At 54.5% G+C, this 23,332-nt stretch overlaps 1 protein-coding gene across 1 annotated transcript in view; it reads right to left on the bottom strand.

The window, feature by feature from the left end:
* The window catches only part of TG (thyroglobulin), a 229,798-nt gene extending 216,827 nt beyond the window's left edge, over positions 1 to 12,971 (bottom strand). Inside the window, exons 1-7 of the mRNA XM_051844054.2 lie at positions 12,905 to 12,971; positions 11,687 to 11,795; positions 10,622 to 10,719; positions 9,612 to 9,815; positions 9,127 to 9,286; positions 694 to 800; positions 116 to 259 (exon numbers count right to left, since the gene is read on the bottom strand). Coding sequence (XP_051700014.2) covers positions 116 to 259; positions 694 to 800; positions 9,127 to 9,286; positions 9,612 to 9,815; positions 10,622 to 10,719; positions 11,687 to 11,795; positions 12,905 to 12,971 — 889 coding nt within the window. The remainder of the gene's footprint in view (positions 1 to 115; positions 260 to 693; positions 801 to 9,126; positions 9,287 to 9,611; positions 9,816 to 10,621; positions 10,720 to 11,686; positions 11,796 to 12,904) is intronic.
* Between the last annotated feature and the right edge of the window lie 10,361 nt (positions 12,972 to 23,332).

Below are 23,332 nucleotides of genomic sequence, written 5' to 3'. Positions count from 1 at the left end.
GCCTTGCGGCTCGTGCTCGCACGCCCGCTCCGGCCCCGGAGCCGCGTGGACTGCGGCGACTTCGAGCCGCCGAGGGGGTAGGGCCGGCGCGGCCGCGGGCAGCGCCTTAACTCACATCGGAACCGGCCGGAGACGACGAACTGCACCGCCAGGAAGCGTCGCTGCAGGATCCGGTACAGGGTGGTGTCGGCGAAGGTGGAAGCAGGGTCCAGGCCAGCGAAAATGGTGTCGTAGATTTCATCCAGTAAGAGCTCCAAGCCTGCGCAAGGACAGCCAGCGTGTCAGCGACGGGCGTTCCGAAAGGACGCCCGACCTCGCAGTGCGAACGGCAGCGAGGGGCACAGAGCCTTCCCGCCGTAGCTCTGCACCAGGCCTGGACGACACTGGAGGAGCTTCGCGAGTCAGGGCTGCCGGCTGCGCAAGGTTGTGCAGGTTGTGCACAGCACCAGGGGCAACCCTAGAGACGCTGGACTCCATGCGTCTGCCCACGAGGGGGTGCCACGTTGCAGCATGCACAGATGGGCTGGTAGCGGCTGCGTGCTAAGCCCCCTGCGGTCAGGTGGGCCGAGGCCGTGTCCCCTCAGGCCCCGCAGCAGCCTGGCAGGCGTCCCCAGCAGCCCCTGGTGATCTCTGCCTCGCAAGTGGCGCAAGTGGCGATGCCTCGGCTCCCGCCCCTGCAGAGCGCGCGCTCACCTGTCTCAGCCAGCTCCCGCCCTTGGCTGTCGGTGCAGTGACAATACCCGGACACCTCGGGGAACCTGCCCCGGAACGCGCTGAAGGTCACGAACGCGTCTGGGAACCTGAGAACGAGATCCGGGCACTGCCTCATCCAAGCCGTCCCAGGCTCTTCCGGTGCCCACGGACGTGGCCGAGCCCCAGCCGTGGGAAGGGGACCCGCACCCGCCTGGCCGAGCCCCACGCCTCCTGCAGCTTTTCCCTCGGCTGGCCTTCCCAGGCCACAGCGAGGCTGCATCTTGTGGGATGGAGCTGCCCTTAGTGGTCACCTAGCAAGCGCTGTCCCTTAGCCGTGAGCCTGGACCAACCAGTGGAGTGCGTGCGTGCGTCTCGTGGGATGACTGTGGCATCGGCCGCTCCCTTTACAGGGACACAGCTCGGGGAGAGGCCGGAGGCCAGCTCTGTGTCACAGACACTGGCACACGGCCGATGCTTTCCTTGGGGAGACCAGACAGTTTCAGAGCCCCCTGGGACAGAAAAGCAGCCTCATTTCCCTACAGCAGATCCCAACACTTCCAGTTCCAGGCTTGGAAAACCACAGCATCATCACCACATCGCTAAGGAGGGCTACACGCCCCTTCTCACAAGTCAAGGGACTTAATCACGCGGGCCCTGGCTGTAGGGCTCACCGCCTGGGCTCCCTGGGGGTGACAGGAAGTCAGGCTATGCAGAGCCGGACGGAGGAATTCCCGCCATGTGCAGGGATTCGGCAACAAGAGAGGAACTTCTGTTGATAGAGCATGGCGGGCTTTGTTCTCAGCCCTCTGCAGCCAGTGCGAGAGGCCCACATAAGAGGCATTAACCTGTGCCTGCAGACATATCCCTAAACAAGAGGCCAGCGGAAGCAGCAGCCATAACCTGGACAGGGCTACGGCCTTGTGATCTCTGCTAGCAAAATATTAAAAAAACCTCAGCATCCAAAGATGGGAACATTCAGACGAAAACAACTAAATCTCACCAAGGAAATAAAATGCTACAGTTGGTGGTGGTAATTATAAACTCTAGCCGAAAGCAAACGTGTGTGACCTGTGCAGACAGTCGGACATGGACGTAAAAGATAAGCTTGGGTGCAAAAGAATTTGAAATCCACACAAATGCAGAATCTTCAGAAAGTTCATGGAAAATGCATTGTAAAAACAACTTGCATGGATTTCAGAAGTTTTTGCACCAGGGTGCGTAAGACCTGCACGTCCCGTGTCAGAGTCCTGGGTTCAGTGCCCATCTCCGGCTGCTGACTCAGCTTCCTGACAACGCAAGCCCAGAGGCAGCAGCAATGGCTCAAGTTTAGGTTCCAGCCCCCACCAGGGACACCTGGATCGGATTTCCAGCTCCTGGCTCTGACCTTGGGTCAACATCGGTTGTCCTGGGTATTTGGGGAGTGAACCAGTGGAAGGGCACTTTCTCTGTCTCTCTCCCTCTCTCCCTGTCTCTGTGCTTTTTGAATAAATAAATACTTTTTTAAAAAATCAGAATCACTCCAGAAAGATGTAATTTCTACATTAAAAAAAAGTTCTGCATCAAAATAAGCATCCTTTAATTCCATTTTCCACAAACTTTTGAAGACCCTTGTAAAATGGCCTGCACGCACACCACAATTACTAATTACTAAACTATTACTAGAAGGCAATTAATGGCCTAGTAGCTCCTCGAGCCCCAACATTGTAATGCAACAAGTATTAGCCAACTTAATGGAAATCAATATGGATATTATGGATACTTTCTTCTGTCCTACTGGCCTGTATGTGCGTGGGAGTTAAATAAAAAGGACGTTACAATGACGTTGTGGTGCAGCAGGCTAAGCCATTGCCCAGGATGCCTGCATCTCGTATCTGAGTGCTGGGATTAACTCCGGCCACTCCACTTCCACTCCGGTTTCTCGCTAATGTACCTGGGAGGCAGCAGCTGATGGCTCAAGTGCTTGGGTCACTGTCTCCATGTGAGAGGCTCAGCTGAAGCTCTCGGCTCTTGGCTTTGACTTGGTCCCTCCCCAGCCGTTGTGGGTGCTTGGGGAGTAAAGCAGTGGATGGAACATCTCTGTGTCTGGCTCTCCATTTCTGTCATTCTGCCTTTCAAATCGATCAATCTTTTAACCAAAGAGTGTTGTAGCAATTGAGCTGCATAATGGAAACCAGAACCTTGCTCTGTCTACTGGCCACTAACAAGGGGTACATAATAAAAATTGGCTCCATGGAACCTGGAAATTCAATTCTAAACGTGCTAATAATAGATTTTCCTATCTGCTGAGCTGTACTTTGGAAAAGCCCACCCACAAAATGTGTACTATCTTTGGCCCACTGACTGCTCATTACACTGTTGAAAGGAAGCTGGTATTACTGTCCTCTCCATTTTAGAAATGAAGAAGGTGAAGTTTGTGGGTCGCCACCTGGAAGCCATACTGAGAACTGAGGTCACACCCTGGCTTTATCCACCGCCGGATGGCTGTCTCTCAGTGGTGCCACCCAGTGGGTGTTTGGCGGTACCCGAATCCTGCAGGCCATGTCACTCCTCCAGCACTCTAGGGTGCATATCCAACACCTCATTTTTCCTGGCATCTCATCGACGTATTCACGTGTCTGGATAAATGCATTGCCCAGACCCCTGGCTGGCCTGAAACCCAACCCAGCCCAAGGCACAAGAAATGTATATTACTCTAGCTCCGTGCTCTGCCAGTTCAACCCAGGATTCAACCTCAACCATCTTGGCTCGGGGCAGACACGACCTTCAGAGTTTTGATCTGAATCCCACCACTTTCTGGTCAAAGCCCTCGTCTTGGGGTCAGACATTGCAGCACTGTTTGCATAGGCCTTCATCTGGGTGTCTTCCCCCATCCTTGGCCTTAGCTAGAAGGAGGCTCCTCCCACCTTTCCCCAGAAGACCACCCTAAAGGAGCTACAGGCCCGTCTGCTGCTCACTTCCGGGCACACCCCGCATTGTCATCGTTAGTCCCCCCTCACCAATTCTAGAGCTAAGGACCTGCGGCAGACACAGCAGAATGCTAGCCCTGCCCTGGCCACACAGGATCATCACTGCTAGTTCCTAGTCCCCAAAATAACAAGAGGCGACGCGTTTTCAAACACACCACACCAAATACTCTCCATACCTTACCCCATTTCTTTCTACAGAAATCCACCTTACAAATGAGAAAGATGGGATTCTGACTGGGTCAAGCCCACCTGGTCAGGACCAGGGCCAGGGATCCTGAGTCGCTTCCTGTGCCCTTGCAGCACCGGTGGGCGGCCGCCTGGTGAGCGTGGTCTTCCCAGAGGCCGCCCTGCCACCAGCACTGACTTCAAGCTCTGGGGCCCTCTAGTGCCCACAAGCCACTGTGACACTGTGTCCTTTTACGGCTGATTTCTGAAAGGACGTCACCATCTAGGAATTCTAGAACCTTCCCCAGCGTAAGAATTAGCACTGCTGAGGTGGTTTCGCTGCTGCTTCTTCTGGTTCGTTGGTAACTTACCGCCACCAGGGCACCGTCTGCCACGCTTTCAGCCTCCTCCCTAGGAGATCCGGGACCCTGCTTCTACCGAGGAAATCGGGCCAGACAGCCCTGGCTCCATCCTGGCTTATCCTTGGGTTGTCTGGGTTTGAAACTTGTTCATAGCCAAAGAATGCTTCCGGAAGCAGTGATCTGGAGTGGGATACTTTTTTTTTCTTGACAGGCAGAGTTAGACAGTGAGAGAGAGAGACAGAGAGAAAGGTCTTCCTTCCGTTGGTTCACCCCTCAAATGGTCACTACGGCCGGCGCGCCGCGCTGATCCAAAGCCAGGAGCCAGGTGCTTCTCCTGGTCTCCCATGCGGGTGCAGGGCCCAAGCACTTGGGCCATCCTCCACTGCCTTCCCGGGCCACAGCAGAGAGCTGGACTGGAAGAGGAGCAACCGGGACAGAACCGGCGCCCCCAACTGGGACTAGAACCCGGGGTGCCAGCGTCACAGGCGGAGGATTAGCCAAGTGAGCTGCGGTGCGGCCTGGAGTGGGATTCTAAAACCAAGAATGGCGATTGGATCAGGGGAGAATGGAGGCTGGAGAACCTTTCTAGAAGGATCATTCATAGACTTCCAACCTCAAGGTGGGAGACAGAACCCTGCGTGCAGGCAGCAGGGAAATGGAAATGGCCGTAGCCACAGAAGGACTCAACAGGCTGGAGAAGTTCATGGAAACCGTAGTTAAAAGACAACTTGATTCTGGTGCAAAATAGTTTTCAAGCCCAAGCATGATTTTTTTGTAATACGCATTCCTATCAACTTAACGACCCTGAAGGCCAGGACCCGAGCAACTCAGTCTTAGAAAAGCAGTGAAGATCCTGCCTCTCTGCGTCTTCCGGGCAGCAGCCTTGGGAAGGCAGTGGTCTGGGCGGCAGCACCAGACCGGCAAGTTACGTGGTCCCCTCCGGACTTGCGTCCTTGATGACGACCCAAGGAACAAACTCCCTTCCATCCTCTGGGGGGAGCCATATGCTCCCCTGAGAACCCGACTTGTTTCTGGCAGGTGGACACCGCATAGCTTAGAGGATTTTATCTTTTCTCTGGTGCTAGGAAAGCACAGGGTAGAAAATGCAGCCCTCACGTGCGTCACCACCTCCCAGGGGGCCTGGTGTGCGCCAGGGCTGCCCCTGACTTCTCGTTTTCTACTCTCACTTCGCCTGCCCTGGGTTTTCCTCTCTTTTCCACCTTGGACCTATTTTGGACATGTCGGAATAAAGGCTGAAGATAAAAAAATCAACAAAATATTTTAAAATAACAATAACATGACTGGTGGGAAAGGATGTTTGCCTTTTGTTGCATAAAAAGGCTCACTAGGCTAATCCTCCGCCTGCGGCACCGGAACCCCGGGTTCTAGTCCCAGTTGGGGGCGCCGGTTCTGTCCCGGTTTCCCCTCTTCCAGGCCAGCTCTCTGCTGTGGCCCGGGAGTGCAGTGGAGGATGGCCCAAGTGCTTGGGCCCTGCACCCGCATGGGAGACCAGGATAAGTACCTGGCTCCTGCCATCGGATCAGCATGGTGCGCCTGCCGCAGCGCGCAGGCCACGGCGGCCATTGTGGGGTGAACCAACGGTAAAGGAAGACCTTTCTCTCTGTCTCTCTCTCTCACTGTCCACTCTGCCTGTCAAAAACAAACAAACAAACAAACAAAAAACCTCTCAGCAGCTGGGCTCCCAGCCTTCCTGGGGCCCCGTGGGGTAAGCCAGCTGCCTTCCACCACTCCTCCACTTGGGTTCCCCAAAGAAACCCCATCAGATTCTACATTCCCAACTTCCCAAGCTCACCCTTAACCTAGGGTGAAGTGGAAGCCTAGGAGCTGTCCACTTGATTCCTCCAGCAGGTAGCGTGGGTCCCACCCGGGAAACACTTCTTTAGCCACACGTGCCCTCCCCGCCCCTTGCCCCAGGCAGCGCCATCGCTCACTTCCAACATCCACTCAGCTCTCTCTTCCCTCCAGATCCATTCTTTCCCAAACCCAAGACTGGTGGTGACTAGGATACTTCCTACTCCCTCTTGAAGCAATACTGGAGAGATGCATGAAGTAGTCTTTGCTTCTCGGAGATGCAAATGCAACTAGCCATCCTGTATTTTTTTCTGGTGAGCATTAGCACTAAGCTGAGACTCTATACAGCACCTTCCACCCTTGGGGGTTAGGGCCCTGAGCCTGGGACTACTCCATTCAACATAGATATCAGAACACCTCTGATTACAGCTGTACTTTCAGTAACCAACCGTGCACTCCTTCCCACGACCTTCCTAAGCTACAGTATGCTCCAAGGCATGCTTTCTTACAAAAAAGTAAGGATCGTGTTTCAGGAGTGAATTTGTTTTAATACAATGGGCGCTTCTGAACTTTTACCTTTAACATGACTGCCCTCTTGTGGAAATATCTGTGAATTGCACCTCATCTTCAAAGTGGTACCCACAAGGTTCCTTGACACATTATTTGGTGAACACTGGTTGTTGTAGACCTCCTGTGTGCAAGACTCTGTGCTATGTGCTTGGGGTGATAGAGATGAGTGGCAATAGTAAAAGTGGTAAAGTAAACTTATAAAAGGAACCAGAAAGCTCTAGTGCACACTAATTACGCCTCCCTACGTGAGTTCCTTAATCTCTGCCTCACGCCTCTCATTTGTATGCTAGAGACAGTAACCATCAATTAAAGTAGGCAAGAGGATGTAACATCTGTGGCTGGTGCTGTGGCATAGTAGGCTAAGCCTCCATCTATGGTGCTGGCCTCCCATATGGGCACCGGTTCAAGTCCTGGCTGCTCCACTTCCGATCCAGTTCTCTGCTATGGCCTGGGAAAGCAGTGGAAGATGGCCCAAGTGCTTGGGCCCCTGCACCCATGTCGGAGACCCGGAAGAAGCTCCTGGCTCCTGGCTTCTTATCGACTCAGCTCCAGCCATTGCGGCCATTTGGGGAGTGAACCAGCGGATGGAAGACCTCTCTCTCTGTCTCTCCTTCCCTGTCTGTCTACCTCTCAAATAAATAAATAAATAAATAAATAACTTTTTTAAAAAAAAGGATGCAAAATCTCCTGTTTATAGGAAGCATTGGATCGGTCAGACTAAGATCTGTGTGTGCTCACAGGAAGGCCAGCCCTGGGCCTAGGGACAGAAGTACCCACATTTGCTGAAACTGGGTGCTGCCTAAGAACTCCCTGCAGGTGCATAAAGTGTGGAGTTTTATAAATCTGCAAAGGTGCCGCAGATGCGTTGAGAGGGCCAATGACGGCAGGCACGCTGCAGGCCGCTAAAGCACTACCAAGGGCATGCAGTCACGCACAAGAATGAAATAGACAGGGGTCTGGCAGCCAGGAACAGAGGACCCGAGCCCAGGAGGCTGTGCCCCGGGGGCTAAGGGCACAGCTGCAGCCCGGCTTCCTGCTGCCGTGGGCAGACGTGCACAAGAGCACAACCTCCGACCCTTGTTCTTTCTCCCTGGGAATTCAGAACTCTGTGTTGGGGGTCGAATGCATGAAATTCCTGCTGTGAATAGGATTCTTCCTACAGAAAACCGGAAGGATCACAGGTGTAACCGAGGGCAAGCTCTCGGCTTTTAAAACCTCATGCAGGCCGGCGCTGTGGCTCACTAGGCTAATCCTCCGCCTTGCGGCACCAGCACACCGGGTTCTAGTCCCGGTAGGGGCACTGGAGTCTGTCCTGCTTGCCCCTCTTCCAGGCCAGCTCTCTGCTGTGGCCAGGGAGTGCAGTGGAGGATGGCCCAAGTCCCTGGGCCCTGCACCCCATGGGAGACCAGGAGAAGCACCTGGCTCCTGCCTTCGGATCAGCGCAGTGTGCTGGCCATTGGAGGGTGAACCAACGGCAAAGGAAGACCTTTCTCTCTGTCTCTCTCTCACTGTGCACTCTTCCTGTCAAAAAAAAAAAAAAAAAAAAAACTCATGTAGCTCCAGCACAGCTTGTGCGTGGGGGCCACTCCTGAGGCAGACTGCCAGCCTGCACCTCCCCCAGACCAGCCCATGAGGAGTTCCTCTCTCTCCCAGGGGGAGACACTGCTGGATTGGGAAGCCAGCCGCCAAAATGCTGCCTTCTCCAAGAGAGTCCTCATCAACACCCAGACTCACTCCCTTCTTTTCCCCACCCAGAATGGTTCAGTTGCACGTGAAGTCTGCTGGGAGCTCCTTCACCCTCAGCAAGTGGCCATCGTGAATAGCCGGAAGCTTGCCTGGCTGTCCCGGCCATGATCTACAACACAGCTCCATTTACAACGTTGCCATTTACGTCTTCAAAGTTATTCACACGTGCCTGCAGACACACTGTTTACAAAGTGTTCTAAGCACGATCATTTCTGAAATAGGATGCCTGTGTGGACATCTCTGCAACCCCATGGCACCCTTGACCCTCAAAGTAGCCCAGGAGGACAGCAGAGCAAGCACCGTCTCATATTTGCACCCTCTGCACCCCTAGTCCCCTACAGACCCCACCGCGGTCGTAACCACGTAGGCGCACATAACGGATCTGCTTTAATTAGGTATGATGCCTGCGTTAGCTGTACTTCGCGTCTCGCACCCTGCTATGCTATCATCCTAGCCTGTGGAATCCTTTCCAAGGCAGCTTTTCTGGCTCGAATGCATTCTCTTGAGTGGCTGCATACATATCACCTGGATCCCGCCGTCCACCTTTGGACCATCTGTCACTTGCTCCCCAGCTTCCCGTGCAGTGAAAGGTGACTCGGTAAACCCCCGGCTAGGGCGCAATGTCTCTATTCTGAGAGATGTTCTGGCCCGAAGCTACATATATTTTCATTGTAGCAGCCATGGTGGTCTAGTGAAAGATGCCGCAGCCCCCGGGACACCCATCGGAGGCATAAGAGCAAAGCACCATCGCTCTTCGCCACGCTGTGCTGGTGACACTCAGAGTCCCCACGCCGGGGCCCAGCTCCCCTTACCTGTTGTAGCTGTGGACCAAATCGAATACCATCATGTCCGTGGTGTTGACGAACTTGCACTGCACCGGCATAAACTCGCCATCCGCCGAGCACTGCGGAGGTGACCTGTCTCCCACCCCATGCAGCAGGCGACGGTTTCTTATCTCGCAGCTCCTTGGACCTACGTGTTTTCACGACAGATGTTTGGAGTGAGATAGCAGCAGGTGCATACTGGGGGGGGGGGGGGGGAGTGGTTCAGCGACCCAGGTCTGCGGCGGGAGGCTCGTGAACCTCAACGTGACACCCTGCATGAGCATCTAAGGAGCAGCCACAGAACCACCGCATGGAAACCCCAAGATGAGGATACCAGCCGTCACAACGTTTGCATTTCCTTTCATCAGGGTCACGTCCAATCAGGGCGACCCAACCCTTTGATTGACAGTGAGGAAGGCTGCAACCCCGCCCCGGCAGCGCTGGTGCCCTGGGGTCGAGGGGGAGGGGCTTACATCGCGTTGGCCGTCCCCGCTGGCGCGTGCCATACACCTCCATGCCCTCGGCGTCCACACACCAGCACTGCGCCTGCCACACGTCGCACTGGACGGGCGAGTAGTCCCCAGAATCCAAGCACTGAGGGAGGTAGGATGTGGCCGTGCTGTTAAGGTAGCCGCTTAGCAGGATCTGCTGTTTCTGTAGCTGGCAGAATGACAGGCCTGGGGCGGGGGGCACAGAGCGGCGTCAGGTGCGTGGGGCAGAGAATCTGGCAGGACTCCCGTCCCTACAGGGATCCGGCTGGGAGGGCAGGGCAGGGCATGGCCCAGGCCATGCCGGGGGTCGGGGCAGCAGAGGCGAGCTGGTCTCAGCAGCGCCACACCAGTCGCCCGCACCGCCACAGCGCTGGCGCTGCAGAGCGGAGACGCTGGGAGGGAAGGCCTGTGCCAAACAGAGCTGTCTGAATGCAAGCAATTTCTGCACCTGCTCGCTGTGTGGCCTCGCGGAAGCTGCTTCACGGCCCTGGGCTTCTCTCGCACCTCTGTGGAGTCCAGAGACCCGGTCATTGTCCCCTGTTCACCTGCTGTGTGCCGAATCCTCCCAGCAGCACCCGGGGGCAGAGCCCACTCCAGGAGGAAACCTAGCTCCATGAGGCGGTGTGCCAGGCCAAATTTACACAGCTGGAGAGGGCGAGGAGCTGCCTAGACGCGAAGCTACCAGGCTGGCCATGAAAAACCAGTCCCAGAACACAGCGTTCATGCCCTGAAAGGGCATTCATTTTAGGCTCCTTTTCCCACCATGCTAATGGACCCTTGTGTTAGTGGACTCTGGCTCCTTCCATGACCCACCAGAGTTATCTAAGGGACGGCTTTCGGCCAGGTCCCAGATTTCAGAACCGTCTCCTATCTCCCGCCGCACACGAGAAGACAGCTCCTAGCTTCTCGCACCAGGCACTGGACATTTGGGGTGGCGGGGCACCTGTCCAAGCCCACGGCTCACCCTCACCGAGCCCCACTCTGATACTCACAAGCTGCGGGTCTCCCCGGCTGCCTGCTGCCCGGCACCTCTGTGCCCGCGGCATCCACACACCAGCAGGAGCGGCCGTCGTTCTGGCACTGCAGAGACCTGAGGGGACAGACACGGCAGGTGGCAGTGTTACACTGTTGGCTCCCAGCCAGGTCGCCTTCCTCACTCGCGTTCCTCCCGGCTGTGGCTGGTTTGGATGAGAGGGTGCGGTGGAGAGCAGCGGGTGCCTTGCGGAAGGAAAGACCTCGCGCTTCTGCCCTGCTGACTCCTTGTAGCCTCCCAACCCCAGCATCTACTCGCCAACCAGCCTGGCTGCCGACCTCGAGACAGGTGCCCGCCCAGGGGTTCCAGGGGCAGCTCCACCCAGCAGGTGCCCTTCGTTGATCTGAGGCTGCAGAGGGTAAAGGTGGTGCCCTCTTAGGGGGGCGTGGGGTCAGGAAGGCTACATGGGGAAGCAGGTGCAGAGGGTCAGGCCAGGCCTGGGGACGTCGGCTCCCCAGGGAGAGTGGTGGCTAAACTGAGACTTGAGCAGGTGGAAGCCGGCGTATGCCGGTAAAGGAAAGAGCAGACGCAGAGCTGCCCGGGCACGGGCTGGCCTTGGAACTGGAACTGGAAATGGCCCGGGTCAAGCACAGAAGGGCCTGGCAAGGCCAAGGGCTCCTCCTTAACCCCTTCCTTGCCACAGCAGAGATGTGAGCAGGACCGGAGCCGGCCACGTCTTTGCACCCTAGGGAGTATGGAGGAGTTCTGCGGGGGCCAGCCTGTGTGAGATGGTGGTGGGGAAGGAGGTCAGATGTTGCCAAGAGCATGGCCACAATGGTGGGGTCCCCTACTGGCCCCCCAGCCCCGTGACTACAACAGCACGGGCACAGGCTGCGACTGCCCAGGAGGACACTGGGAAGAGGGGGAGATGCCCTCCCCCAATCCCAGACACGGAAGGGAAAGATGGGATGGCAGCAGGCAGTAGTGCATCCTGGGAACTCACAGGGGTGCCTTCCAAACAGCAGTAGCCCAGGGTGCGGGGTGGGGAGAGTGCCTTGAGGACCTGGAGAGCCCAGAGCCTTACCGGAAGCTGCCGTCCTCGGAGCACTGGGGAACATAGTCTGCGCCGCGCAAGAAGGCCCTTTCCCTCTGCTGCTCACACGGGCGAAGCGGCTGGGCATCCACCTGGTACTCTATGAAGGGGGGGAGGCCAGCTGACACTCAGAGCTGGGTGCACACTGGGCTCGGGGCACCAAGGAGAACCCTTAGCACAGAAGCCCATGTGGCGTCACCAGTGTTCCCTATCACAACATGGTATCCATCTCTCAGTCCCCAACACTCCCTGAGAGGTGACAGGTGGTATCTCCATCCACCCATGCGGCACCAACCAAGATAGGTACCTGCCCAAGGTTATGGCCAAGGCAAAGCCGAAGATTCCAAACTCAGTCCTGGGACCCCACCTCCCTCTGAGCTGCTGTCATCTGGGGTCAGAACACCACGAGGGAGTTGTTCCTCGGTTTATCAAGCCTTCCCTGCTGAGTGCAGGGGGGATAGAGGCTAATGAACCACGTATTCTCCAGCGAGAGGTGGTGGGAGCTTCAATATCTTAGAAATCCTAACTCGTGTTCTTGTGTGTTTTGATTTGTTTGGTTCCCTTCCCCAATGCCAGCTGCAGCAGGGGCTGGGCCAAGCCAAAGCTCCGGCTATGATCCCAAGGCAGTTGGCCCACAAGTGCGATGGGGGCTCACTGCCTGAGCCATCACCCCTGCCCCCCAGGTCAGGAAGCTAGAGCTGGGCCTGGAATCCATCGTGCGTACTATGGGATGCAGGAGTCTTAGCATCGTCAGACCAGATGCACGGCTCATCCCCACCAAGCCCCACTCTGACGCTGAAGCTTGGCACTTGCTCCACGTCACACAGGCAAGTGACTGAGCCGAGGGTAACACGGGTCCATCTCGCTTCAGGGCTGCCACTTTTTCCACACTCTGCCCGCTACTACTTCTATACTTCGCATAGATGACACTGACTCTGGGATAGCTGCAGGGGTAAAACACCAGGGTTGGTGCCAAAAATCTGCTGAGAAGGTGAGGTGAGGGGAGCCACAAGGTAATTAGAAAGATCTGGTTTCCCGTCTCCACCCCGCCTCAGCAATTCAGCTCGCCTCTGAACCTCCCGATTCCTCCTCTGGAAAGGAAACCGCACGTCCAAAGGCCCTGAGGCAGAGTTTGGCTGACAATGGTGCTCTGAGCCCGAGAGCTCCCTCCCCACGCCCCTGCTCCAGGGCCTCGGCCTCAAAACTCACCAAAGATGTTAGCCCACACCAAGCAGGGAGAGGCCAGCAGGCTGAAGACCCACAGGATCGGGGCCATTTTCCTGGCCCCTTCCTGGACTGAAGGCACAGAAGCCAGCAGCCTCGCTGGGGCCTCTGTCCCGGGCTGCTTTATAGGGCCACAGCTGGCACTGCCCTGCTGCCTGTGGGCGCTCAGGGAGGCGGCCCCCCCCACTCTGCTCTGCTGGTCACGGGCTGCTGCCTGCACCTGCGCCAGCTCCCCCTGAGCACACTTGTGTGAGCAGTGGGGCAGGAGGGCCTTGTCTACACTGCAGGGGAGCGAATGGAGTGGCTTTGAGTAGCTGCTTCTCAGGAAAAGAGCCCAGTTCTGCAGCTTTGTGGGCCACAGGCTCAGGCCCTCTGTGGGCGCAACGCAATCCCTTCCCTCCACCCCTCCCTCCTTCCTCCCCTGCCTCCCTCTCTCCTCTCCCTTCCCCTCCCTTCCTTCTTTGCTTCCTCCCTCCCTCCAGTATTTTTAGAGCCCCTCGAGCATATGGTGGAGAATGAAACAGGACAGTGTCGCCCCCATGAATGCAGCAGATGAGAGTAGAGCAAACATCCAACCACGCATGCGTGGTCCCACTTCCCTGCCTTTCCTCCTTCCCTGGGGTCCTCAGACCTCGCCAAGCATGGCCTGACGAGGTGAGTGTTCCCTTGTCTCCCCAAGCCTCAGCCTTCTTCTCCAGGAAGCAAGGTCCCCCAGGGATGCTCAGGCCTCTCTGGGTGTCCGGGGAGCTGCAGGAGAATGAGTGAGATGTTGGCCAGCAGGTGCTCATTAAAAGTCAGCAGTTACTATCATCATGGATCTTCTCACTGTGCCCATGGCAGGTGCACAGAGCAGTGACCCACAGGGCACGGGGCTGGGGCCAGGTAGGGGCAGGGGTGGAGAGATGACCAGGGGGATTCAGTGAAGACGGGGCAGCTGAGGAGGAAGGGGATTCGTGCAGAAATCTAAAGGAGCAGAGGTCCAGGGAGAGGGCCCGTGCAGGGCGGGTGCCACACTGGGGGGCGGGGGAGAGGGGAAGCTACAGCTGCAGTTCTGTGGGATGATCAGTGCCTGTGACTGTCACATACAGCCATAGCAGTGCCATCCCAGGGCGTCCCAGGCCGCAGGGTGGGGTGGGGGAGTCTGAAGTCCAAGGTCAAAATGTCGGCTGAGCTGGTTTCTTCTCTCGCAGGCCCATACCGCCACTGCCTCCCCGTGTCTTCACATGCTCTTTGCTGCCTGTGTCCTTCTGTCCTCGTCTGTCTCCTCTTGTGATGAGGATGCCGGTCAGCCTGAGTAAGGGCCCTCGGCCCCCGCCCAGGCATCATGGTTCAATGTCATTGCCTCTTTTTCTCTCCCACAGTAGTGGCATCCTGGGGCCGTGGGGTTAGAACTGCAGCACATGGGAATTCCCGGGACACAGATCAGCCCCTGCCGGCTCCTTGGTCATCGGCATCACTATCGTGTTCATGACATGAACTAGAGAAAGCAGCCCTCCACAGCCATTTCCAGTGTCTGGGGGCACGCACAGCTGACCTGGGGATGCTACTCTGCTGCCACTGCCTCCAGCCACGCTGCCACACACACACCACCTGGATGCTCCCCAGACACTGGGGGATCCAGCACACCCCAAACAGAAGGGAGTACCCCCAGTCCCCACCACCTCACACAGCACCCCTGAGCACCTGCCGAGCCTCTTAGCTCACAGCTCCACACCCTACCTGGTAACCATTTCCCAGGCAACCCCTCCCCTGCATCCTCGCCCCTCCTGCCTCCTTCAGATCCCCCCAGCTCTGGACTGGCTGATCAGATCAGCCTCCTAGCCTAGCCCCCGCTGCGGCTGCTTCACCAGCTGAGGGACAGCCCTTACACTCTGCCTCCTGCTGCTGGGGTGGGGACCCAAAGTGCAGGAGCGCCAAGGAGCCCTGGGCAGGGAGGGATGGCCACAAAGATCACTGAGATTTCAGTCCAAGGCTATTTTCCACTTACAGCCGCCTCTCGCCAGGGCCACGGCCCCCATGCTCTGGGGAGCCAGCAGCCCCGTTCTCACCACAGTAATGTAAAAAGCAGGGCACTGAGCAGCCTTCCACTCCCCATCTGCAGGCATCCTAACGCAGACGAGTCTCAGAGAAAGCTGACCGCGCTTAGAGGGCTCCCCCAAACCCCACCCGATCACCATGCTTCCCATCTCCCCAAGCTTGCACAGTTGCCCCAGGTGCTAAGTCATTCTCGTTGGCCTGGTCCCTGGGACCCGATGCACTCAGACCCATGCCAGGGGCATCTCTGCTCCACTGGGTCTGCTGCTTTAGGGTCCACGGAGCAGCAGGGCATCACCAGAATGAAGAGAGCCCTGCGGGCGGGCAGCAGCCCACACTTGAGACGAGACTCCTCCTGGAGCTGGCGCCCGGAGCACTCAGCAGACCAGAACCGTGTGGGGCTCTGTGCAGAGTCCGCCCGGGAGCTTCGTGCACACCCAGACGCACAGTGCTTCTCTGTGCCCAAGCAACAGAGCAGTGAGCCTGGAGAGAACCACGGCGTGGCGTCACCTCCTCCACCGAAACCGTCTGCTCACCATGACTCAGCTCCTCGGCCCTGCCTCTGCCTCCTCTCCACCAAGCTCCCGGGACACACAGGTTCCCTGGAGACCTCGCAAGGCCAGCCTGCTCCTGGCTGGAGCGCCCATCACTGGGCCAGGCTCTTCCTCGCAGGCCTGTCGCCTCTCCCACTCCCTACATAACCATCTCCTTCAGTCTCTAGTCCTAAGGTGCTATGGCCAATAATGCTTACCGAGAGGATTCGGTGTGGGGGCGGGGATGGAGAGTGACTGCAGCACCCAGAAGCCTATCACTTCAAGGAGGGACCACCCACTGTCGCTTCTGACCTCATCCATGCGGCAGCTCCCACCGGCCACAGGGCCTGCTCCACAGCATCACTGCCCTGGCCCAGCCTGCCACGGACTGCCGGGTCCCTGCCCCCTGCTGAGAACAGCTTCTCCCGGTCTCCCACAGACCCACAGCCACACTCAGCCACGTTCCTCCTCCTTCTAGGTGTCCATGGCAATCCTAAATATGCCAGCTACTTGATTCCTCTGTCCAGAAACAGGAAGTAGAACGAGTTTCCCCAGTCTTCCTGTTAAGTCTGGTTTAAAACGTGGCCATTACGTAGAGAAGCCGGGGCAGACGATACTGAAAGGTGGAGGAAAAGGCAGATTGGGCAGCGGCTACAGGGCCAGAGGCACGAAACGGCTGTGAGATCCTTGGGGTTTCTTGGGGTTTGCTTTTTTTTTTTTTTTTCTCTCATGAGAGTCAGACTGAGTGCTGGAGAAACTCAGAAATGCCAGGAAGCACAGGTAAAAAGCAAAAAACAAACAAACAAACAAACAAAAGCCCTCGCAAGCCAAAGTTCCAGGGTAGCGGGCAGCCTGGCGAGACAGAAATTTCAGACAACGACCTCTTTACTAAGGCAAACGTCACGGGCCAGGTGGGGACCCAGAATTCCACCCTTGCCAGGCTGCGAGGAGCCCCCCGGCCCCCTGACGGCTGATGTTGCAGGATTTTGAGTGGGAAGTCAAGACTTCCACCCATGATGGGCAGTGGCGCTTCCCCTCACTCTGCAGTACCAATGGAGACCCCATGATGGCAGCAATAAGGCCGTCTCCCTGTGGTGTCAGGGGAGACCACGCAGGGAGCAATGAGACACCCGCTCCCTGCCAGCCTCCGCAGAGGCTGAGTGGAGAGCCTGAACCCCACCCTCGCTCAGCACTAAGGAGGAGCACACCCCCAGCCAGGGCTCAAGAGAGTGAACACCTGGACTTCCAACTCTTCTTGGCAGGACTGGCGTGCATCCCTCTTTCTCTGCCGTCGGGCTGTTACAGGGGTTCTGATGAACAGGGAGGTTTAAATGAGATCTAGAGCTGCTTCACGTAACACCCAAACGGCCCGGGCTTTGCTGGGACATCACTCGCTGTGCCAGGAGCCAGGGAAATCTCAACTTGAATGAGAACAATGAACAGACATCAGCACTACACGACACTGATGTCAGAATTATTATCTGACAGGACCGTAAAGCATTCGTCATTAAAGCACAAAAACCTTCCATGAACCACTGTGACTCCATCTGAGGCATGTGAGAGAACAGAATAGAGGGCCCAAAGGAAACCCACAGAAATCTTAGAGCTGAGAAGCAAAGTAACCAAAATAAAAAGCTCAGTAAGTGTGCTGAACAGAACTGACAGAAGAGTCTATAAACTCGAGGATGAGAGACTCAAAGAGACTTAAAGACCCACCAACAGGAGTTTTGTGTAATGGTCACCATGCCACTTGGGATGCCACCATCCATGTCAGGATACCTGGGTTTGAGTTTAGGCTCTGATTCTGACCCTGATTCCTCCTAATGCACACCCTGGGAGGGGGCAGGTAATGTCCAATTAGTTGAGTCCCTACCGCCTATGTGGTAGACCTGGGTTGAGCTCCTGGCTCCTGGCATCCCATCCCTGGCTATTGTGGGCATTTGGGGAGAGAACAATAAACTGACTCTCTCTCTCTCTCTTCAAATAAATACAAAGTTTAAAACATACTACAAATAAACAAATCCTCAGTAACCTACATAACTATAACAGATCTAACACTTAAGTTACTTTGTTGGGGGCTTAAGCCTGAGGCTGGCCCCTGACCAGCAGGGGACAGTACAAGCACTCCCCGACAAGGTGAACAGGAGAGGTAAGGTCGACGGGTCAAGCACGCCACAGCAAGCACCCGTGAGCTCTGTCGAAGCAGGAACTACTTTATTGAGGAAATGTCCAGGCTTATAAAGCTTACAAAAGACATGCGCAGTAGGGGAGCCAATCAGCGAAAAGGTCATGCAGGCATGGGTGGACCACGCACAGGGCATAGAGGGATCATGCACTGTCCACGTGTCTGGAACTAAAGGGGACCTATCCCTGCAGGTGGTCCGATCTCCCGTGGCTTAACTGCAGTGGCCACAGACACGTCCCCCGAACATCCGCCAGGCGCCATGTTGTTAGGGACTATTTTACGCAATGCCCAGTATTTTCCCCTTTTTGTTTTATATTAGAGAGAAAGAGGAACTGAGCGGAGAGTGTGCCTGTCTTAGGTTGCCCCTCTGACTGGGATCAGCCCTTTAAGGAGCATGTCTCCTAGGTTGTCCCCCTCTGGGGATCTTACCCGTCTTTGACTACTACTCCAGCTGTTAGGGGCTGCCCCAGGGGATCTTACCCATCACCAGCTACCACCTCAGCAATTCAGGGTATGATGTATTACACCTCTGCATCTTGGCAGTGGCCGTAGGTGGACATATAGGGTTGCCAATCTGGCGCTTAAAGAGTGGCATAACCCGGTTCCTGAAGAGTGGCATATTGTTGTCGGACCACCATTAACTGAACCGCAGCGATGCAATCTTAGACAAATTTACAAGGACAGTGGAGACCAAGGGGCCCACAAGGGGGAGGAGATAAGGAAGCCATCCCCCAAAGCCCGACCACAGGTAACTAGAGACAGGCAGAGTGGACAGTGAGAGAGAGACAGAGAGAAAGGTCTTCCTTTTGCCGTTGGTTCACTCCCCAGTGGCCGCTGTGGCAGGCATGCTGTGGCCGGCGCACTGCACTGATCCGAAGCCAGGAGCCAGGTGCTTCCTCCTGGTCTCCCGTGCTGGTGCAGGGCCCAAGGACTTGTGCCATCCTCCACTGCACTCCCTGTCCACAGCAGAGAGCTGGACAGGAAGAGGAGCAACCGGGACAGAATCCGGTGCCCCGACCAGGACTAGAACCCGGTGTGCCAGTGCCGCAAGGCGGAGGGTTAGCCTAGTGAGCCATGGCGCCGGCCTCATTACAACATTTTTCAAGGTCTTCTTGGAGGATCTTGTCCTGGATGATGCAGGAGCGATTAGCATAAAAGCAGCACTCCTGATGTACCATGATGCTCCAGTCACAATGAGGCAGAGTCCGATATGGTCTTTTCATCCCTGTAAGAGAAAAGAAAAGTTACTCCTCAGGAGGGGGTCCTCCTGGGTGACCTTCTTCGGCAGAGGGGAGATATTTAAGGTTTCTCGCAGGTCCCATATGGGATTGGAATTCCCCTGGGGGAAGACACATCCAAATCCTCTACCAGTGCTCATCAGTGGGTCTGGTCCTTGCCAGCACCGGTTAGTGGGTCCTTCCATTTTACCATAACCGAAAGGTAGGGTACTTGGAGGGACCAATGTTTGTGAAAGGCTGACAAGAGCTGATGTTTTTGGAAAATGTAAAATATTTAAGGTGAGCATGGCCATTCGTAGCTGGTCTTGTGGGGGTATGATTCCCCATTTGTTTTATAAGTTGGTCTTTTAAAATCTTATTTTGTCTTTTGATGATTGCTTGTCCTTGTGGGTTGTGAGGAATTCCAGTAGAGTGTTGAATATGCCATCTGTTGAAGAATTCTTGTGTTGTCTTACTAATGAAACAGGGCCATTATCAGTCTTAACTTTTACTGGTAGCCCCCAAATAGCAAAACACTGCAGAAAATGACTAACAGCATGTTTGGCCTTTTCACCGGAGTGAGCAGTGGCCCAACAGGCATGGGAGTACGTGTCAATGGACATAAAGATATATCTAAGCTTGCCAAGTGGTGCATAGTGTGTAACATCAGTTTGCCATAGTATGTTGGGCTTTAGTCCTCTAGGATTTACTCCAGGTGTTTGAAAAGGTGGGACTTGTAACAGGGGAAGACATGATTTGCAGGTTCTTATAATCTATTTCTTTAATGGGAACGGAAGGAAATCTATGATGTAACCCTCTCCAATGTAGATGTGTAAGGTCATGAAGACCTTGAGCGAGCTGTAAATCAGGAATGGTTTGAATTGGGGCTGTCAAGACCCCACGCATAGCCAGTTGATCTGCCATTTTATTGCCTTGTGACAAGAAACCTGGCAAATTTTAACGTCCTCTCAAATGTTGTACAAAGAGAGGTTGACACCTTTGTCTCAATAAGGACCTTACCTGGGTCATTAATGGGGTGATAGGATTGTTATCCAACCTAATGTGGAACAAAATTAGAGTGGGCAGGAGATTGACCACAGAGACTATCTGAGAATAGATTTAGTGGCTCTCCAATATGGGACATGGCATGGCTACAGCATATAGTTCCTTAAATTGGGCAGATCCCTTACAGACTCAAAATATAATTGAGGCGACCTTTTTAGAGCACTTGATGCAGGAGGTAAACTACTACTGCAGAACCAGCTTGTTGCCCATCCATAAACACATTGACAGCCTCCTTTAGGGGCCTGGTAGAGAAGAGGGTAGGGGGTATCCATGACAGGTGGGAAAAGGAAGTTACCCACCTAGTTGGACCACAATTGCAGTCAATTTTTCCTAGAAAACCCTCTAGAGCTAAGGACATTCTAGGATTGTTTCTTTGTATCCATTCAAAGTCTGAGGACCAGTAGGGGACAACAAGCATCTCAAAATCTTTGCCATAATGTCTAACAGAGGTGTCCCTCCCCTTAATGATGAGGTTTGCCAATGGTCAAGATGTGAATACACTCTAGGGGCTCCGGCAATGGAGGTGTATATCCATTGGAGAGGATTTCCTTTTTGGGTGATTACAGCCATGACCAGTTTGGCTCCTGAAAGGATCCAAAGGCTCACGGGACACTTAGGGTTATATCTAGCTAGTTGGACACTATTAAGGGCCGATTGGACCTCTTGTAGTATATTGAGGTGTGTTTCATTTAGACTGATAGTCTCAGTAAGGTCCTTGTCTTCTAATAAATCAAATAGAGGGAGGAGATCTTCAGTAGAAATATGGAGCCAGGGCCTCAGCCAATTTAGCTCTCCCAGTAGTTTTTGTAGTTCCACTAACGACTATTTGGGCTGTATTGATAGCTGAGGTTTAAGTGGGGAGACAGAATCCATATTGAGATGCATCCCCAAGATTTTGAACGGGGGGGGGGGGACAGTCTGGACCTTATTGCTGGACATATGGAGACCAGCTTGAGCTAGGAGTTTTTGTAACTGTCTGAAAGTGGACCCTAATTGTTCTGGGTTAGCAGATCCAATAATAATGTCATCCATCCATCTATCTATATATCTATATCTATATCTATATCTATATCTATATCTATATCTATATAAGTGTGATCCCTTCCTGTTGTAAGGGGTGCAAAACCTGGGAGACAAAATGTTGGCAAAAGCAGGAGTATTGGCCATTCCTTGGGGAAGAACTACCCATTCATATCTTTCATCCGGACCCTGAAGGTTTGTGGAAGGTATGGAGAAGGCAAATTTTTCACAATCATTAGGATTTAAGGGGATAGAAAAGACACAATCTTTGATGTATACTACTATAAGTGTCAAATTGGAGGGTATAGAAGAGACCCAAGGCAGCCCTCAGAGGGGAGTTCCCACCTGGGTTATGCGGTCATTGATCTTTCTAAGGTCTTGTAGCATTCTCCATTTTCCAGAAGCCTTTCGAATAACAAATACAGGGCTATTCCATAGACTCACAGAGGGCCTAATGTGTCCAAGTTGTAATTGTTCTGACATGATTTCTTTTAATATTGACAACTTGTTTTGAGGCAGCACTGTTCTACTGATATAGGTGGCCCCGGGAGCCATTGAATTGCAGGGACCAATGGAACAGTGGCCTCTAGAATTGAGGGTGAGGTCTGACCCAGGGGGCTGGAACACCAGTCCTAGAAACCTCGAAGAATGGGTCACCCCTGTAGTTGCTTAGGGAGCCTGGTGACTTAAATTACTGTTGATGTTCTTCCTCCTCTAGGAGATCCTCATAGAATGCCTTATGATCTGTAGTAATATACACTTCAGTTTCTCCCAGTATATCTTGTCCCAACAGGTTAGTGGATAGACCAGTGGCCACAAGGGGGCGCACTTCCCCCTGGCTACCATCCACATCCTCCCATTTTAGGAAATCTTTAGTTTCTTCTGACCAACTCCCATCAGATGGGGCCCCAGGACTAGTTTCCACTGTGGAGGAACTTCTTTTCTCAAAACCATGTGGTTGGCCCCAGTGTCAATCAGACAGCGGAATTTCTTTTCAGCTATGAAAATATTCATCTTGGGCCTAATTCCTGGAATAATGGGGACAGTCCAATGGGCACGGGGGGGGGGGGAGGGGACCTTTGGGAGTAAACCTAGACCTATTATCTCCTGCGGCTGGTGAGGTCAAGGTAGAGCCTGAGGAGATACCTCCTTTATGTGACGGGGCTGGAGGGTGCCCCGTGTCTAGTTTAAAGGCTTCCCTTCAATATCAAACTTTGATTGACAGTCCTTTAGCCAATGGAAACCTTTGTGACAGCAGGGACATGGAGTCTCAGGTTTAGTGCCACCTTTTCCTCCAAAGGGCAGAGAATGAGGTGGTGCTTGAGCAGCAGGGCGGCTATTGGGACATTCCCTCTTAAAGTGACCCGATTGACCACATCCAAAGCAAGTTCCCCACTTTTTCCCAGTGGCCAGAGTGAGGGCATTAGCAAAGGCCTCAGACAGTAAGGTTGTCTGGGTTTCTAAGGCAGCCGCCAAGGACTGAGATTGATGGGCTTGTGTCCCCACATCCTTGGTGGCCACGACCCATCTACCCATTGACCTGTCTTTCATACCTGCACAAGCAAGTTTATGATCTGTGGTCATGCCCTCCCATACTAACATCTTAACGAATTGGTCTCTCAGGGGCCCTGGGGGGAACCCACTCTATAAAGGTGGCTGGGTCCTCAGATGGCCTTTGAGTGATCCCAGCTACGGGTGGTTCAGAGGGGCCTTCCTCCAGCTTTTTCCAGGCAGCCAGTCCTATGGCTCTTACTTGCTCCTGGTAAGGAGCAGGAATGGCAGCCTGTTGCAGGCCAGTAACATATTGGTCACTAGATCCAGAAAGCATTCCGAAAGTTACTGGTATAGGAGGATTAGCGGCCTGGTTTCTTTCCGCCTGCGTATGACACTCGTCATTAAAAAAGGCACACCACTTTATGTATAGAGGACCAGGGAGTACAGCTTTAGCCAAATTTTTCCAGTCTTGGGTAGTACATTGTTGATGAGCGAGACCCTGGAGAATAGTCTCAGCCCATGGAGAATTTGGCCCATCTTCAGAAACAGCCTTTAATTCTTTTAGCTCATGGGCTTCCCAAGGATACCAGGGTGCAGGCCGGTTGCCTCCCGGATTGACGTTTACTGGAAAAGCCATGCAGGGTGAGGGTGAGACTCCACCCGATCCATCAAATGGCAGCTGTAAGCCATCTCAGTCAGAAGGACAAGAGGGCGGTGGGTGATCCAAGGGAGGGGAATGCCCATAAGGGGGTGACCACGTGGGCGACACAAGGCCGGACATCCCCTCTGTAATTGGAGGCGCAGTGGGTTGAGGCCATGCTGGGTGTTTAGGGGTTACCGACACACCTGAAGGCTCTACCTGAGT

Source organism: Oryctolagus cuniculus, chromosome 6 (genome assembly GCF_964237555.1).
Source record: "Oryctolagus cuniculus chromosome 6, mOryCun1.1, whole genome shotgun sequence".
NCBI lineage: Eukaryota > Metazoa > Chordata > Mammalia > Lagomorpha > Leporidae > Oryctolagus > Oryctolagus cuniculus.
Note: the sequence above shows the minus strand (reverse complement) of the source record. Positions and strands in the feature narration are given on the sequence as shown.